Source organism: Oncorhynchus masou, chromosome 12 (assembly GCF_036934945.1).
Source record: "Oncorhynchus masou masou isolate Uvic2021 chromosome 12, UVic_Omas_1.1, whole genome shotgun sequence".
NCBI lineage: Eukaryota > Metazoa > Chordata > Actinopteri > Salmoniformes > Salmonidae > Oncorhynchus > Oncorhynchus masou.
This window is the reverse complement of record NC_088223.1, coordinates 1,918,368-1,940,508: the sequence shown is the minus strand read 5'-3', so window position 1 is coordinate 1,940,508 and position 22,141 is coordinate 1,918,368. Positions and strand designations below refer to the sequence as shown.

Here is a 22,141-nt window from a genome sequence, read left to right as displayed (position 1 = left end):
ACATCACTAGTTTATAGTAGCATTATGAAGACCACATCACTAGTCTATAGTAGCATTATGCAGACCACATCACTAGTCTATAGTAGCATTATGCAGACCAAATCACTAGTCTATAGTAGCATTATGCAGACCACACCACCAGTCTATAGTAGCATTATGCAGACTACATCACCAGTCTATAGTAGCATTATGCAGACCACACCACTAGTCTATAGTAGCATTATGCAAACCACATCACCACTAGTCTATAGTAGCATTATGCAGACCACATCACAAGTCTATAGTAGCATTATGCAGACCAAATCATCACTAGTCTATAGCAGCATTATGCAGACCATATCAGTAGTCTATAGAAGCATTATGCAGACCACATCACAACTAGTCTATGGTAGCATTATGCAGACCACATCACTAGTTTATAGTAGCATTATGCAGAACACATTACCACTAGTCTATAGTAGCATTGTGCAGACCACATCACCACTAGTCTATAGTAGCATTGTGCAGACCACATCACCACTAGTCTATAGTAGCATTATGCAGACCACATCATCACTAGTCTATTATGCAGACCATTATGCAGACCACATCACCACTAGTCTATAGTAGCATTATGCAGACCACATCATCACTCGTCTATAGTAGCATTATGCAGACCACATCACCACTAGTCTATAGTAGCACTATGCAGACCACATCATCACTCGTCTATAGTAGCATTATGCAGAACACATCACCACTAGTCTATAGTAGCACTATGCAGACCACATCACTAGTCTATAGTAGCATTATGCAGACCACATCATCACTAGTCTATTGTAGCATTATGCAGACCACATCATCACTAGTCTATTATGCAGACCACATCATCACTAGTCTATAGTAGCATTATGCAGACCATATGCAGTGTGTTTAGATTTCTAAGACATTCTAAGGTTTATGTCATTCACACAGCCTCGTCTCAGGATGGTAAGTTGGTGGTTGAAGATATCTCTCTAGTGGTGTGGGGGCTGTGCTTTGGGCAAAGTGGGTGGGGTTATATCCTGCCTGTTTGGCTCTGTCCGGGGGTATCATCGGATGGGGCCACAGTGTCTCCTGACCCCTCCTGTCTCAGCATCCAGTATTTATGCTGCAGTAGTTTATGTGTCGGGAGGCTAGCGTCAGTCTGTTATATCTGGAGTACTTCTCCTGTCTTATCCGGTGCCCTGTGTGAATTTAAGTATGCTCTCTCTTATACTCTCTGTCTCTTTTTTTCTTTAGGAGGATCTGAGCCCTAGGACCATGCCTCAGGACTACCTGGCATGATGACTCCTTGCTGTCCCCAGTCCACCTGGCCGTGCTGCTGCTCCAGTTTCAACTCTTCTGCCTGTGATTATGGAACCCTGAAATGTTCACCGGACGTGCTACCTGTCCCAGGCCTGCTGTTTTCAACTCTATAGAGACAGCAGAAGTTGTAGAGATACTCTGAATGATCGTCTATGAACAGCCAACTTTTACTCCTGAGGTACTGACTTGCTGCACCCTCGACAACTACTGTGATTATTATTATTTGACCATGCTGGTCATTTATGAACATTTGAACATCTTGGCCATGTTCTGTTATAATCTCCACCCGGCACAGCCAGAAGAGGACTGGCCACCCCTCATAGCCTGGTTCCTCTCTTGGTTTCTTCCTAGGTTCCTGCCTTTCTAGGGAGTTTTTCCTAGCCACCGTGTTTCTACATCTGCATTGCTTGCTGTTTGGGGTTTTAGGCTGGGTTTCTGTACAGCACTTTGAGATATCAGCTGATGTAAGAAGGGCAATATAAATACATTTGATTTGACACAAAGTTGAAGACAACACGAAGGATAATCTAATGACAATCTAACCAGACAACATGAAGGATAAACTACCTACAATCTAACCAGACAACATGAAGGATAAACTACTGACAATTTAAACAGACAACAAACTAAAAAATGATACATTTTCAAGATACGGACCAAGAACAACAAGAATGCATTGCAACAAGTTACATTTGTAAAGCACATTGATACAGGTCCAGTATAAACTCATCGATACATGCAGTACAGTAACTAGTAGACAATTCATCATGACATTCCTGCAGCTGCACCTCTTCCTTCTGCAGTCTGCACTCAACCCTGTCTGTTTGCGTCCCAATTATCTACCCTTCTGACCCAAGTGTACACTTCCCTTCACTCAAATGCTTGGGGAGAAGTGCACAAGTGTACACTTCGCAGAGAATTGGGACAGTATGTCCCAAATGACACCCTATTCCCTACATAATGCACTCCTTTATACCACAGCCCTATGACACCCTACTCCCTACATAGTGCACTACTATTGACCAGAGCCCTATGGCAGCCTATTCCCTACATAGTGCACTACTATTGACCAGAGCCCTGGAATAGAGTGCCATTTGACACTTATCCACAGCATTCCTGTCTGTCGTCCTCAGGTGACCCACTTCCTTTCCTCTACGCCCCCTGGTGACATGGCACATTGTGCTTCCTGGTAATTACTGTGGCTGAGAGAGCTGCTGGCCAATCAGACGGCCTAATGGAGGGAAGCAAAGCCTAGGGAAGTACCTAATGCATTCACCAGACAACAGCATCTAGCACCGCTAAAACTAATGTGATCCAGTCACCACCAAGCAGAATAACAATACATGACAACATACCAGAAACCAAATGACAGCGATAACCTGTAAATTACAGAGATAACTTTAGAATAACTAGAAATATTTACAGAGATACACATACCAGAAACACATTTGTTTGGGAGGGTAGGATGTTACATTTATTTTATTATTACATATTTATTTATACTTTTTACATTTAATTTTGTAATAATCAGAACACATATCTCAGGACAGTGAAGAAAATGTGGAGGAATGTCATGTTTTGTACCTACTTAATACAATACAACAGCATCAATATTATTATTCAGTCCCATTAAACAAGCTACAACAAAGACTCCTAAAACGCAAGGTTGACATTATATAAAACAAAACTATTGGTACCTCTATAAAACTGATAAAACTGTGGAGGAGGTTAGGAGTGAGGCATGGAGGGGGGGTTGGGACTGATGTATTGATAAAGGGCTACCAGACAGAAAGGGGTCTGATAGATCGATAGGTGACTAGTTATGGAAGGTAGGGGTCAATAATAGATCAATCCATCGATAGAAGACTAGTTATGGAAGGTAGGGGTCAATAATAGATCAATCCATCGATAGGAGACTAGTTATGGAAGGTAGGGGTCAATAATAGCAGGAGGTATTGGATAGGTGACTAGTTATGGAAGGTAGGGGTCAATAATAGATCAATCCATCAATAGGAGACTAGTTATGGAAGGTAGGGGTCAATAATAGCAGGAGGTATTGGGTAGGTGACTAGTTACGGAAGGTAGGGGTCAATAATAGCAGGAGGTATTGGATAGGTGACTAGTTATGGAAGGTAGGGGTCAATAATAGCAGGAGGTATTGGGTAGTTGACTAGATATGGAAGGTAGGGGTCAATAATAGCAGGAGGTATTGGATAGGTGACTAGTTATGGAAGGTAGGGGTCAATAATAGCAGGAGGTATTGGGTAGTTGACTAGATATGGAAGGTAGGGGTCAATAATAGCAGGAGGTATTGGGTAGGTGACTAGTTATGGAAGGTAGGGGTCAATAATTGCAGGAGGTATTGGGTAGGTTGATGAGGTGATGGTGTAAACACACAGACAATGGTCTCTACACACTCATCATGCTTCACCAGGACCTCTTGATAATCTTTTTTTCTACATCGTCATCAACAACAATAAACAATCACTATGGGGTCAAAATGGGGGGACAGAACACATCCATCCAAATAAAAAGAGAGAAAGATAGAACCGAGGAGAAGAACAGAGTACGACTATTAAGAGTGTACTAATGAGTCTGCTGCTGCTGCTACTACTGCTACTACTGCTACTACTGCTACTACTACTACTACTGCTACTACTGCTACTACTGTCCGAGGAGCATTATGAATAGACAGCGTCATAGCTAGAACACAGATTCTAATATGGTTCTTCTCTGTGAGGGACTAGGTCCAGGCTTTGGTGCTGTCTGGATAACCCAAGCAGACCTGGGTTCAAACAGTATTAGATTTCTTTGAATATTTGAGCTGTGCTTTATTGAGCTTGGCTGGCACAGTGGAACCAACGACAACAGTCTCAAAAAAAACTCATCTGGTTACTCCAGCCAGGCATAAAGAAAACAGATACTAGTTTAACCCAGGTAAGGTCTGAACCAGCATTGACGCCGTCACTGTAAACCAATTTGTAAGTCGCTCTGGATAAGAGCGTCTGCTAAATGACTTAAATGTAATGTAAATGTAAACAGAGATCTTAACAAACTGGCCGAGGGGGTGGAGTGCCCTGTCTGTACAGGACTGGGGACAGAGATAAAGATATAGAAGTCTACTGATGACAGAGATCTTAACAAACTGGCCGAGGGAGTGGAGTGCCCTGTCTGTACAGGACTGGGGACAGAGATAAAGATATAGAAGTCTACTGGGCATGACACAGATCTTAACAAACTGGCCGAGGGAGTGGAGTGCCCTGTCTGTACAGGACTGGGGACAGAGATAAAGATATAGAAGTCTACTGGGCATGACACAGATCTTAACAAACTGGCCGAGGGAGTGGAGTGCCCTGTCTGTACAGGACTGGGGACAGAGATAAAGATATAGAAGTCTACTGGGCATGACACAGATCTTAACAAACTGGCCGAGGGAGTGGAGTGCCCTGTCTGTACAGGACTGGGGCCAGAGATAAAGATATAGAAGTCTACTGATGACAGAGGATGATGTCATAATAAAAAGGTAGAAAAATACAAATAAAAGACACAAAAAAAAGGTAAATAAAAACCCAAAGAAAAATGTAACCACAAACAAAAATGTGGTCTTTGGTGTCAGTCAAACAGAGAGAGAAATGTTTTGCATAAAGCCGTGGGGGGGGGGGGGGTTAGCTAGCTCAGGTCAATCTCTCCTCTGATCCGAGGTTGATCTAAACCCCCCCCCCCAACCAACCGACCGGCGTCCAGTTCCTAGACAAAACACCAACTACTACTGGCTGATAGCGTGAACTGCACCTTGGGGAATCATGACACAAGCAACAACAATACCTTTATGGTTGAAAGTAAACTAGGTTGAAAAGGGAACAGGGTTTTGAGTCAACATGCTGTATGATTGATCCATAGGCTATAGAGGAGAAGAGCACTTCACCAGTCTCACTGTGACATTTAAAGACACCTCAATAAGAAGTAGATATTTTCAGATTTGTTTTTGCATGGGGGTGGGTGGGCTTCTAAACTCAGGCCAATAGGAGAAGGAGGGAGGGGTTGGGTTGGTTCGTCTAGTGTGGGGAGTCTACAGCAGGGATGGCCAGCTTTCATGGGACCGAAGTGGCTCGAGGGTCAGCGTTCCCATCATGCAGGGTCGAAGTGGCTCGAGGGTCAGCGTTCCCATCATGCAGGGTCGAAGTGGCTCGAGGGTCAGCGTTCCCATCATGCAGGGTCGAAGTGGCTCGAGGGTCAGCGTTCCCATCATGCAGGGTCGAAGTGGCTCAAGGGTCAGCGTTCCCATCATGCAGGGCCGAAGTGTCTCGAGGGTCAGAGTACCCACGCAAGATTTTCTAACAAATATACTGCAATTCCAAACATTTTCAGGGTGGGGAGAAATGTTTGCAGTTTTTAATATATCTGAATGAGAGTGACTCACAAAATCAATGGGTTGACCATGCCTGCTCTACAGACACTAACTAGTCAAACCATTCCTGGCTTAGTCCATCAAAAACACCTACTGAGGTCAGCAAAAATATAGTTATTTGTGAATCTTTTTCTATTATTCAGCAAATGTATTAACCATTGAACATAGAAGGGAACTTCTATTGAACTCTATGGACTCAATATTACAGTTTTGTCAATACTTTTGATAGTTTCCTATGTTTTCTGGATGCCCTGATGCAGTGGTTCCCAACCAGGGGTACTAGGACCCCTGGGGGTATTTGGTCTATCCACAGGGGTTACTTGAGAAGACTTGTGAGACCATAGGCCTAATGGTAAAATCCTCATGACGGGGTACTTCAGGGGTAGTCCAGGCAGAGCAATATTCAGTTGGTGGCACAGTAACCAAAAAAGGTTGGGAACCACTGGCCTAAAGGGTCTAGACATCACCAGCTCTCACCACTGTAAATGACCAGTACAGACAGTCTCCTCATGGTTGGGAACCACTGGCCTAAAGGGTCTAGACATCACCAGCTCTCACCACTGTAAATGACCAGTACAGACAGTCTCCTCATGGTTGGGAACCACAGGCCTAAAGGGTCTAGACATCACCAGCTCTCACCACTGTAAATGACCAGTACAGACAGTCTCCTCATGGTTGGGAACCACTGGCCTAAAGGGTCTAGACATCACCAGCTCTCACCACTGTAAATGACCAGTACAGACAGTCTCCTCATGGTTGGGAACCACTGGCCTAAAGGGTCTAGACATCACCAGCTCTCACCACTGTAAATGACCAGTACAGACAGTCTCCTCATGGTTGGGAACCACTGGCCTAAAGGGTCTAGACATCACCAGCTCTCACCACTGTAAATTACCAGTACAGACAGTCTCCTCATGGTTGGGAACCACAGGCCTAAAGGGTCTAGACATCACCAGCTCTCACCACTGTAAATGACCAGTACAGACAGTCTCCTCATGGTTGGGAACCACTGGCCTAAAGGGTCTAGACATCACCAGCTCTCACCACTGTAAATGACCAGTACAGACAGTCTCCTCATGGCCACGCCAAAGTAACACCATCAAGTCTTGGGGATGGCTTAGAGTGGGTGGGGCTACTGTGGGCTGGTGTTTTGCAGGACAGAGACAGGAAGTTATAGTTGTGGTTGAATGAGTGTTTGAGATAAGGTGACATGTTCTATTAGGTCTGGTCTTTCTGCAGGGATGAGATGTGGAGGGTCTATAAGGTCTGGTCTTTCTGCAGGGATGAGATGTGGAGGGTCTATAAGGTCTGGTCTTTCTGCAGGGATGAGATGTGGAGGGGTCTATAAGGTCTGGTCTTTCTGCAGGGATGAGATGTGGAGGGGTCTATAAGGTCTGGTCTTTCTGCAGGGATGAGATGTGGAGGGGTCTATAAGGTCTGGTCTTTCTGCAGGGCTGAGATGTGGAGGGGTCTATAAGGTCTGGTCTTTCTGCAGGGATGAGATGTGGAGGGGTCTATAAGGTCTGGTCTTTCTGCAGGGATGAGATGTGGAGGGTCTATAAGGTCTGGTCTTTCTGCAGGGATGAGATGTGGAGGGTCTATAAGGTCTGGTCTTTCTGCAGGGCTGAGATGTGGAGGGGTCTATAAGGTCTGGTCTTTCTGCAGGGATGAGATGTGGAGGGTCTATAAGGTCTGGTCTTTCTGCAGGGATGAGATGTGGAGGGTCTATAAGGTCTGGTCTTTCTGCAGGGATGAGATGTGGAGAGGTGGAGGTGCTCGTCCACTCCACTCCCTCAGCTGTCCATCCTTGAAGATGAGGTTGAGAGCGGGCAGCGGAACACCAGACTCGGCCGGGGGCTGGCTGAGAGGACCGGACACTCCACTGTCAGGGTCGGGCTGACCCTGGCTGCCATCCTATAAGACACACAGGTCAGGGGTCAAAGGTCAGTTGTTTATAACACAGTACATTAGGCACCAAAAGGAAAAAAACAATAAAACAGGGCAGGAATTGTCCAATAAGAAATACCTGGATATTCCCAATACGAAACGCTAATGTACATTTTCCATTGCAAAACATTTAAAAACGTTTTATGTTGTGTGCCCTTATGAACACGACCCAGGTACTTTCATGTAGTATGTTACCAGTACTAATGAGCCAGCTCTTTCATGTAGTATGTTACCAGTACTAATGAGCCAGCTCTTTCATGTAGTATGTTACCAGTACTAATGAGCCAGCTCTTTCACGTAGTATGTTACCAGTACTAATGAGCCAGCTCTTTCATGTAGTATGTTACCAGTACTAATGAGCCAGCTCTTTCACGTAGTATGTTACCAGTACTAATGAGCCAGCTCTTTCATGTAGTATGTTACCAGTACTAATGAGCCAGCTCTTTCATGCAGTATGTTACCAGTAGTAATGAGCCAGCTCTTTCATGTAGTATGTTACCAGTACTAATGAGCCAGCTCTTTCATGCAGTATGTTCCCAGTACTAATGAGCCAGCTCTTTCATGTAGTATGTTACCAGTACTAATGAGCCAGCTCTTTCATGTAGTATGTTACCAGTACTAATGAGCCAGCTCTTTCATGTAGTATGTTACCAGTACTAATGAGCCAGCTCTTTCATGTAGTATGTTACCAGTACTAATGAGCCAGCTCTTTCATGTAGTATGTTACCAGTACTAATGAGCCAGCTCTTTCATGTAGTATGTTACCAGTACTAATGAGCCAGCTCTTTCATGTAGTATGTTACCAGTACTAATGAGCCAGCTCTTTCATGTAGTATGTTACCAGTACTAATGAGCCAGCTCTTTCATGTAGTATGTTACCAGTACTAATGAGCCAGCTCTTTCATGCAGTATGCTACCAGTACTAATGAGCCAGCTCTTTCATGTAGTATGTTACCAGTACTAATGAGCCAGCTCTTTCATGTAGTATGTTACCAGTACTAATGAGCCAGCTCTTTCATGTAGTATGTTACCAGTACTAATGAGCCAGCTCTTTCATGTAGTATGTTACCAGTACTAATGAGCCAGCTCTTTCATGTAGTATGTTACCAGTACTAATGAGCCAGCTCTTTCATGCAGTATGCTACCAGTACTAATGAGCCAGCTCTTTCATGTAGTATGTTACCAGTACTAATGAGCCAGCTCTTTCATGTAGTATGTTACCAGTACTAATGAGCCAGCTCTTTCATGTAGTATGTTACCAGTACTAATGAGCCAGCTCTTTCATGTAGTATGTTACCAGTACTAATGAGCCAGCTCTTTCATGCAGTATGCTACCAGTACTAATGAGCCAGCTCTTTCATGTAGTATGTTACCAGTACTAATGAGCCAGCTCTTTCATGTAGTATGTTACCAGTACTAATGAGCCAGCTCTTTCATGTAGTATGTTACCAGTACTAATGAGCCAGCTCTTTCATGTAGTATGTTACCAGTACTAATGAGCCAGCTCTTTCATGTAGTATGTTACCAGTACTAATGAGCCAGCTCTTTCATGCCCGGTGCCATGAAAAAGTATTTGACCCCTTTATGATTTTCTCTATTTATTTATTTTTTTGTGTTCCAGACCACTGTGTGATCCACGGTCTCTGGAGTGATGTGAGTAAGACCTTTAAACAGGTCAACATTCACAAGGCCACAGGGCCAGACGGATTACCTAGGTGTCTACTTAGAATATCCGCTGAACAACTTGCAAGTTTCTTAACTGAAATATTCAACCTGCCCCTGACTGAGTCTGTAATACCTACATGTTTCAAGCAGACCCCCATAGTCCCTGTGCCCAAGAACACCAAGGTAACCTGTCTAAATGACTACCACCCTGTAGCACTCACACCCGTAGTCATGAAATGCTGGGAATGGCTCTCCTCAATGGCTCTCCCCAATGCCATCAAATGAAAGGAAGTCCATATATGGGAAGTGCTTTCCCATGGGACGGGACGTGGTGATCTTACTCTTTTGATCTTACTCTCTCCACCCCTTGCCCACATTGTGTAACATCCGGAGTGTTGGAACAGCGAGCCTGGTGCAAAAGGGGATGTCCTGGAATAATATTTGATATAGATCTACAGTTAGACTAGACATAAATAACAGAATCACGAGAATGACCGGGTCTCTGCATACTGGGATTCCTTATTATTTGGCCCTATTTGTCCATTAGTGTGAAGGGAGATTATAAATGAGGATTCTGTATTCTTTTCAAAGCTGGTGTGATGTATAAATCAGATACTCATCATCAGTTATTGTAGGTTCCTCAAATGATATTGGTAATGCTATATAATATATTATAATATAATAATAGTATAACAAGCATGACATGGGGACTATATTCTGTTCTGCCAAATAGGCACCGTGTGAGTAATGAACATTAAGAACTCTGCTTTGTAATTGTCGGATGAGGCAGGGCTTGAAAACAGATAAGGACTACAAAGGGAAACCCAGTCGTGAGCTGCCCAGTGACGCGGGCCTACCAGACGAGCTAAATGCCTTTTATGCTCGCTTTAAGGCAAGCAACACTGAAGCATGCATGAGTGCACCAGCTGTTCGCACTCCACACTGCCCTTTCCGAACTGGACAAAAGGAACACCTGTTTGAGAATGCTGTTCATTGACTACAGCTCAGCATTCAACATCATAGTGTCCGCAAAGCTCATCACTAAGCTAAGGACCGTGGGACTAAACACCTCCCTCTGCAACTAGATCCTGGACTTCCTGACGGGCTGCCCCCAGGTGGTGAGGGTAGGCAACAACACATCTGCTATGCTGATCCTCAACACTGGAGCTGTGTGCTTAGTCCCTTCCTGTACGACTTGTATATTGATATATGGATATTGATATATGGATATATGGATATATGTATATTGATATATGGATATTGATATATGGATATATGTATATTGATATGGATATTGATATATGTATATTGATATATGGATATTGATATATGGATATATGGATATATGTATATTGATATATGGATATTGATATATGGATATATGTATATTGATATGGATATTGATATATGTATATTGATATATGTATATATGGATATATGGATATTGATATATATATATATATATTGATATGCATATGCATATATGTATTGTATTGATATATATATGGATATATGTATATTGATATATGGATATTGATATATGTATAAATATGTATATTGATATATGTATATTGATATATTGATATATGTATATTGATATATATATTGATATATGGATATTGATGTATATATATATATATATTGATACATGGATATTGATACATGGATATTGATATATGGATATTGATATATTGATATATGCATATTGATATATGTATATTGATATATGTATATTGATATATGGATATTGATATATTGATATATGGATATATGTATATTGATATATTGATATATGTATATTGATATATATATATTGATATATGGATATGGATATTGATGTATATATATATATATATATATATATTGATACATGGATATTGATACATGGATATTGATATATGGATATTGATATATTGATATATGCATATTGATATATGCATGTTGATATATATATATATATATATATATATATATATATATATATATATATATATTGATATATATATATTGATATATGTATATTGGTATATGGATATTGATATATGGATATTGATATATGTATATGGATATATGGATATATGTATATGGATATATGGATATATGTATATGTATATATGTATATGGATATATGGATATGGATATATGTATATGGATATATGTATATGGATATATGTAAATGGATATATGGATATGGATATATGTATATGGAAAAATGGATATGGATATATGTATATGGATATATGTATATGGATATATGGATATGGATATGGATATATGTATATGTACATATGTATATGGATATATGAATATATGGATATGGATATATGTATATGTATATATGTATATGGATATATGTATATGGATATATGAATATGTATATGGATATATGTATATGGATATATGTATATGGATATATGTATATGGATATATGGATATGTGTATATGGATATATGAATATATGGATATGGATATATGTATATGTATATATGTATATGGATATATGTATATGGATATATGAATATGTATATGGATATATGTATATGGATATATGTATATGGATATATGTATATTGATATATGTATATGTATATATGTATATGGATATATGTATATTGATATATGTATATGTATATATGTATATGGATATATGGATATTGATATATGTATATGTATATATGTATATGGATATATGGATATATGTATATGGATATATGGATATATGTATATGGATATATGTATATGGATATATGGATATATGTATATGGATATATGTATATGGATATATGAATATATGTATATGGATATATGTATATGGATATATGTATATGGATATATGGATATGTGTATATGGATATATGAATATATGGATATGGATATATGTATATGTATATATGTATATGGATATATGTATATGGATATATGAATATGTATATATGTATATGGATATATGGATATTGATATATGGATATTGATATATGTATATGTATATATGTATATGGATATATGTATATATGTATATGGATATATGGATATATGTATATGGATATATGGATATACGTATATGGATATATGTATATGGATATATGGATATATGTATATGGATATATGTATATTGATATATATATATATGGATATATGTATATGGATATATGTATATTGATATATGTATATGTATATATGTATATGGATATATGTATATTGATATATGTATATGTATATATGTATATGGATATTGATATATGTATATGTATATATGTATATGGATATATGGATATATGTATATGGATATATGGATATATGTATATGGATATATGTATATGGATATATGGATATATGTATATGGATATATGGATATATGTATATGGATATATGGATATATGTATATATGTATATGGATATATGGATATATGTATATGGATATATGTATATGGATATATGTATATGGATATATGGATATATGTATATGGATATATGTATATGGATATATGTATATGGATATATGTATATGGATATATGGATATATGTATATGGATATATGAATATATGTATATGTATATATGTATATGGATATATGGATATGGATATATGGATATATGTATATGGATATATGTATATGGATATATGGATATATGTATATGGATATATGGATATGGATATATGGATATATGTTTATGGATATATGTATATGGATATATGAATATATGTATATGGATATAAGAATATATGGATATGGATATATGTATATGGATATATGTATATGTATATATGGATATGGATATATGGATATGGATATATGGATATATGTTTATGGATATATGTAAATGGATATATGGATATATGTATATGGATATATGTATATGGATATATGTATATTGATATATGTATATGGATATATGTATATGGATATGGATATATGGATATATGTATATGGATATGGATATATGTATATGGATATATGGATATGGATATATGGATATGGATATGGATATGGATATATGGATATATGTATATGGATATGGATATATGGATATGGATATATGTATATGTATATATGTATATATGGATATATGTATATGTATATATGTATATGGATATGGATATATGGATATATGTATATGGATATATGGATATGGATATATGTATATATGTATATGGATATATGGATATGGATATATGGATATATGTATATGGATATGGATATATGGATATATGTATATGGATATGGATATATGGATATGGATATATGTATATGTATATATGTATATATGTATATGTATATATGTATATGGATATGGATATATGGATATATGTATATGGATATATGGATATGGATATATGTATATATGTATATGGATATATGGATATGGATATATGAATGTGTATATATGTATATGGATATATGTATATGGATATATGGATATGGATATATGGATATGGATATATGTATATGGATATATGGATATGGATATATGTATATGGATATGGATATATGGATATATGGATATATGGATATGGATATGGATATATGGATATATGTATATGGATATGGATATATGGATATGGATATATGTATATGTATATATGTATATATGGATATATGTATATGTATATATGTATATGGATATGGATATATGGATATATGTATATGGATATATGGATATGGATATATGTATATATGTATATGGATATATGGATATGGATATATGAATGTGTATATATGTATATGGATATATGTATATGGATATATGGATATATGTATATGGATATATGTATATGGATATATGGATATATGTATATGGATATATGGATATGGATATATGTATATATGGATATGGATATGGATATATGTATATGGATATATGGATATGGATATATGGATATATGGATATATGTATATGGATATATGGATATATGTATATGGATATATGGATATGGATATATGGATATGGATATATGTATATATGTATATGGATATATGGATATATGTATATATGTATATGGATATATGTATATGGATATATGTATATGGATATATTGATATGGATATATGGATATATGTATATGGATATATGGATATATGGATATATGTATATGGATATATGTATATGGATATATGGATATGGATATATGTATATATGTATATGGATATATGGATATGGATATATGTATATATGGATATGGATATGGATATATGGATATGGATATATGGATATGGATATATGGATATGGATATATGGATATATGTATATGGATATATGTATATGGATATATGTATATGGAATTATGTATATGGATATATGGATATGGATATATGTATATATGTATATGGATATATGGATATGGATATATGGATATATGTATATGGATATATGGATATATGTATATGGATATATGGATATATGTATATGGATATATGTATATGGATATATGTATATGGATATATGGATATATGTATATGGATATATTTATATGGATATATGGATATATGTATATGGATATATGGATATATGTATATGGATATATGGATATATGTATATGGATATATGTATATGGATATATGTATATGGATATATGTATATGGATATATGTATATGGATATATGGATATATGTATATGGATATATGTATATATGTATATATGTATATGGATATATGGATATATGTATATGGATATATGTATATGGATATATGTATATGGATATATGGATATATGTATATGGATATATGTATATGGATATATGTATATGGATATATGTATATGGATATATGGATATGGATATATGTATATGGATATATGTATATGGATATATGTATATGGATATATGTATATAGTGGATATAGTGTTAGCTAGCTACATAGTTGTCTTTGCTGTCTTCGTATCCAAGGTAATTGTGTAGCTTAGAGTGTGTAGAGTGTGTAGACTTAGAGTGATTATCTTAATTTACCGAGGTTAATTTTAATTTACCGAGGTTAGCTAGCCAGCTATTTGTCGTCCTCAACGTAGGAGTCACTGCTAGCTAGCTAGCCAACAGCTAGCCAACGTCTTCCGAATTGAACTTCAACAACCCGGTCAACATTCCGCCTCGCTCCACAGGTAGTATCACATTTTCATTTCACTTCATTACAGTACAACGGTTTGATTTGTTTGATCGTAGCTAGCTAGCAACTTAGCCGTCTTTGTATCTAAGACAATTGTGTAGTCTGGAGCGATTTTCTAGGTTAGCTAGCCAGCTATTGTCGTTCTTTTAACGTAACGTTACGTAATCAACACTGCTAGCTAGCCAGCTAGCCCCCGAATAGCAGCACTGTAGAAACTATTACACTCGACGGAACGACTTGATTAGTGTAGTGTCAACAACGTAGCCACTGCCAGCTAGCCTACTCCAGCAGTACTGTATCATTTCAATCATTTTAGTCAATAAGATTCTTGCTACGTAAGCTTAACGTTCTGAACATTCGATAAGTGTAGTCCACTTGTCATTCCAATCTCCTTTGCATTAGCGTAGCCTCTTCTGTAGCCTGTCAACTATGTGTCTATCTATCCCTGTTCTCTCCTCTCTGCACAGACCATACAAACGCTCCACACCGCGTGGCCGCGGCCACCCTAATCTGGTGGTCCCAGCGCGCACGACCCACGTGGAGTTCCAGGTCTCCGGTAGCCTCTGGAACTGCCGATCTGCGGCCAACAAGGCAGAGTTCATCTCAGCCTATGCCTCCCTCCAGTCCCTCGACTTCTTGGCACTGACGGAAACATGGATCACCACAGACAACACTGCTACTCCTACTGCTCTCTCTTCGTCCGCCCACGTGTTCTCGCACACCCCGAGAGCTTCTGGTCAGCGGGGTGGTGGCACCGGGATTTTCATCTCTCCCAAGTGGTCATTCTCTCTTTCTCCCCTTACCCATCTGTCTATCGCCTCCTTTGAATTCCATGCTGTCACAGTTACCAGCCCTTTCAAGCTTAACATCCTTATCATTTATCGCCCTCCAGGTTCCTCGGAGAGTTCATCAATGAGCTTGATGCCTTGATAAGCTCCTTTCCTGAGGACGGCTCACCTCTCACAGTCCTGGGCGACTTTAACCTCCCCACGTCTACCTTTGACTCATTCCTCTCTGCCTCCTTCTTTCCACTCCTCTCCTCTTTGACCTCACCCTCTCACCTTCCCCCTACTCACAAGGCAGGCAATACGCTCGACCTCATCTTTACTAGATGCTGTTCTTCCACTAACCTCATTGCAACTCCCCTCCAAGTCTCCGACCACTACCTTGTATCCTTTTCCCTCTCGCTCTCATCCAACACTTCCCAAACTGCCCCTACTCGGATGGTATCGCGCCGTCCCAACCTTCGCTCTCTCTCCCCCGCTACTCTCTCCTCTTCCATCCTATCATCTCTTCCCTCTGCTCATACCTTCTCCAACCTATCTCCTGATTCTGCCTCCTCAACCCTCCTCTCTTCCCTTTCTGCATCCTTTGACTCTCTATGTCCCCTATCCTCCAGGCCGGCTCGGTCCTCCCCTCCCGCTCCGTGGCTCGACGACTCACTGCGAGCTCACAGAACAGTGCTCCGGGCAGCCGAGCGGAAATGGAGGAAAACTCGCCTCCTGCGGACCTGGCATCCTTTCACTCCCTCCTCTCTACATTTTCCTCCTCTGTCTCTGCTGCTAAAGCCACTTTCTTCCACTCTAAATTCCAAGCATCTGCCTCTAACCCTAGGAAGCTCTTTGCCACCTTCTCCTCCCTCCTGAATCCTCCTCCCCCTCCCCCCCTCCTCCCTCTCTGCAGATGACTTCGTCAACCATTTTGAAAAGAAGGTCGACGACATCCGATCCTCGTTTGCTAAGTCAAACGACACCGCTGGTTCTGCTCACACTGCCCTACCCCGTGCTCTGACCTCTTTCTCCCCTCTCTCTCCAGATGGAATCTCGCTTCTTGTGACGGCCGGCCGCCCAACAACCTGCCCGCTTGACCCTATCCCCTCCTCTCTTCTCCAGACCATTTCCGGAGACCTTCTCCCTTACCTCACCTCGCTCATCAACTCATCCCTGACCGCTGGCTACGTCCCTTCCGTCTTCAAGAGAGCGAGAGTTGCACCCCTTCTGAAAAAACCTACACTCGATCCCTCCGATGTCAACAACTACAGACCAGTATCCCTTCTTTCTTTTCTCTCCAAAACTCTTGAACGTGCCGTCCTTGGCCAGCTCTCCCGCTATCTCTCTCAGAATGACCTTCTTGATCCAAATCAGTCAGGTTTCAAGACTAGTCATTCAACTGAGACTGCTCTTCTCTGTATCACGGAGGCGCTCCGCACTGCTAAAGCTAACTCTCTCTCCTCTGCTCTCATCCTTCTAGACCTATCGGCTGCCTTCGACACTGTGAACCATCAGATCCTCCTCTCCACCCTCTCCGAGTTGGGCATCTCCGGCGCGGCCCACGCTTGGATTGCGTCCTACCTGACAGGTCGCTCCTACCAGGTGGCGTGGCGAGAATCTGTCTCCTCGCCACGCGCTCTCACCACTGGTGTCCCCCAGGGCTCTGTTCTAGGCCCTCTCCTATTCTCGCTATACACCAAGTCACTTGGCTCTGTCATAACCTCACATGGTCTCTCCTATCATTGCTATGCAGACGACACACAATTAATCTTCTCCTTTCCCCCTTCTGATGACCAGGTGGCGAATCGCATCTCTGCATGTCTGGCAGACATATCAGTGTGGATGACGGATCACCACCTCAAGCTGAACCTCGGCAAGACGGAGCTGCTCTTCCTCCCGGGGAAGGACTGCCCGTTCCATGATCTCGCCATCACGGTTTGAGAACTCCATTGTTTCCTCCTCCCAGAGCGCTAAGAACCTTGGCGTGATCCTGGACAACACCCTGTCGTTCTCAACTAACATCAAGGCGGTGGCCCGTTCCTGTAGGTTCATGCTCTACAACATCCGCAGAGTACGCCCCTGCCTCACACAGGAAGCGGCGCAGGTCCTAATCCAGGCACTTGTCATCTCCCGTCTGGATTACTGCAACTTGCTGTTGGCTGGGCTCCCTGCCTGTGCCATCAAACCCCTACAACTCATCCAGAACGCCGCAGCCCGTCTGGTGTTCAACCTTCCCAAGTTCTCTCACGTCACCCCGCTCCTCCGCTCTCTCCACTGGCTTCCAGTTGAAGCTCGCATCCGCTACAAGACCATGGTGCTTGCCTACGGAGCTGTGAGGGGAACGGCACCGCAGTACCTCCAGGCTCTGATCAGGCCCTACACCCAAACAAGGGCACTGCGTTCATCCACCTCTGGCCTGCTCGCCTCCCTACCACTGAGGAAGTACAGTTCCCGCTCAGCCCAGTCAAAACTGTTCGCTGCTCTGGCCCCCCAATGGTGGAACAAACTCCCTCACGACGCCAGGACAGCGGAGTCAATCACCACCTTCCGGAGACACCTGAAACCCCACCTCTTCAAGGAATACCTAGGATAGGATAAGTAATCCTTCTCACCCCCCCTCCCCCTTAATGATTTAGATGCACTATTGTAAAGTGGCTGTTCCACTGGATGTCAGAAGGTGAATTCACCAATTTGTAAGTCGCTCTGGATAAGAGCGTCTGCTAAATGACTTAAATGTAAATGTAAATATATGTATATATGTATATGGATATATGGATATATGTATATATGTATATATGTATATGGATATATGTATATGGATATATGTATATATGTATATGTATATATGTATATGGATATATGTATATATGTATATGGATATATGTATATGGATATATGTATATATGTATATGGATATATTTATATGGATATATGTATATGGATATATGGATATATGTATATGGATATATGTATATATGTATATGGATATATGTATATATGTATATGGATATGGATATATGGATATATGTATATATGTATATGGATATATGTATATATGTATATGTATATATGTATATGGATATATGGATATATGTATATGGATATATGTATATATGTATATGGATATATGTATATGGATATATGGATATATGTATATGGATATATGGATATATGTATATGGATATATGTATATGGATATATGTATATGGATATATGGATATGGATATATGTATATGGATATATGTAAATGGATATATGGATATGGATATATGGATATGGATATATGGATATGGATATGGATATATGTATATGTATATATGTATATGGATATATGGATATATGTATATGGATATATGATATATGTATATATGTATATGGATATATGTATATGGATATATGTATATTGATATATGTATATGGATATATGGATATGGATATATGTATATATGGATATATGTATATGGATATATGTATATGGATATATGTATATGGATATATGTATATGGATATATGTATATGGATATATGTATATGTATATATGTATATATGTATATGGATATATGGATATATGTATATGGATATATGTATATGTATATATGTATATGGATATATGGATATGGATATATGTATATATGTATATGGATATATGGATATATGTATATATGGATATATGTATATGGATATATGTATATGGATATATGGATATATGTATATGGATATATGGATATATGTATATGGATATATGTATATGGATATATGTATATTGATATATGTATATGGATATATGTATATGGATATATGTATATGTATATATGTATATATGTATATGGATATATGGATATATGTATATGGATATATGTATATGTATATATGTATATGGATATATGGATATGGATATATGTATATATGTATATGGATATATGGATATATGTATATATGGATATATGTATATGGATATATGTATATATGGATATATGTATATGGATATATGTATATGGATATATGTATATGGATATATGTATATATGTATATGGATATGGATATATGTATATGGATATATGGATATATGGATATATGGATATATGTATATATGGATATATGTATATATGGATATATGTATATGTATATATGTATATATGGATATATGTATATGGATATATGTATATGGATATATGTATATATGTATATATGTATATGGATATATGTATATGGATATATGTATATGGATATATGGATATATGTATATGGATATATGGATATATGTATATGGATATATGTATATGGATATATGGATATATGTATATGGATATATGGATATATGTATATGGATATATGTATATGGATATATGTATATGGATATATGTATATGGATATATGGATAAATGGATATATGTATATGGATATATGTATATGGATATATGTATATGGATATATGGATATATGTATATGGATATATGGATATATGTATATATGTATATGGATATATGTATATATGTATATGGACATATGTATATGGATATATGTATATGGATATATGGATATATGTATATGGATATATGTATATGGATATATGTATATATGTATATGGATATATGTATATGTATATGGATATATGGATATGGATATATGTATATGGATATATGTATATGGATATATGTATATGGATATATGTATATATGTATATGGATATATGTATATGGATATATGGATATGGATATATGGATATGGATATATGTATATGGATATATGTATATGGAATTATGTATATGGATATATGTATATATGTATATGGATATATGTATATGGATATATGTATATGGATATATGTATATGGATATATGGATATATGTATATATGTATATGGATATATGTATATGGATATATGTATATGGATATATGTATATGGATATATGTATATATGTATATGGATATATGTATATGGATATATGTATATATGTATATGGATATATGTATATGGATATATGGATATATGTATATGGATATATGTATATGGATATATGTATATGGATATATGGATATGGATATATGTATATGGATATATGTATATGGATATATGTATATGGATATATGTATATATGTATATGGATATATGTATATATGTATATGGATATATGTATATGTATATATGTATATGGATATATGTATATGGATATATGTATATGGATATGGATATATGTATATGGATATATGTATATGGATATATGGATATATGTATATGGATATATGTATATATGTATATGGATATATGTATATGGATATATGTATATGGATATGTATATATGTATATATGGATATGGATATATGTATATGGATATATGGATATATGGATATGTATATATGTATATGGATATATGGATATATGTATATGGATATATGTATATATGTATATGGATATATGTATATGGATATATGGATATATGTATATGGATATATGGATATGGATATGGATATATGTATATGGATATATGGATATGGATATATGTATATGTATATATGTATATGGATATATGGATATATGTATATGGATATATGATATATGTATATATGTATATGGATATATGTATATGGATATATGTATATTGATATATGTATATGGATATATGGATATGGATATATGTATATGGATATATGGATATATGGATATGGATATATGTATATATGTATATGGATATATGTATATGGATATATGGATATATGTATATGGATATATGGATATATGTATATGGATATATGTATATATGTATATGGATATATGTATATGGATATATGGATATATGTATATGGATATATGGATATATGTATATGGATATATGTATATATGTATATGGATATATGTATATGGATATATGTATATATGTATATGGATATATGTATATGTATATATGTATATGGATATATGGATATATG

At 37.5% G+C, this 22,141-nt stretch overlaps 1 protein-coding gene across 2 annotated transcripts in view; it reads right to left on the bottom strand.

The window, feature by feature from the left end:
- Positions 1 to 2,773: 2,773 nt before the first annotated feature.
- Positions 2,774 to 22,141, bottom strand: part of fam91a1 (family with sequence similarity 91 member A1) — a 132,119-nt gene continuing 112,751 nt past the window's right edge. For both annotated transcript variants that reach the window (XM_064979458.1, XM_064979459.1), the window contains one exon: positions 2,774 to 7,648. In XM_064979458.1, coding sequence (XP_064835530.1) covers positions 7,460 to 7,648 — 189 coding nt within the window. In that variant the 3' untranslated portion in view covers positions 2,774 to 7,459. The remainder of the gene's footprint in view (positions 7,649 to 22,141) is intronic.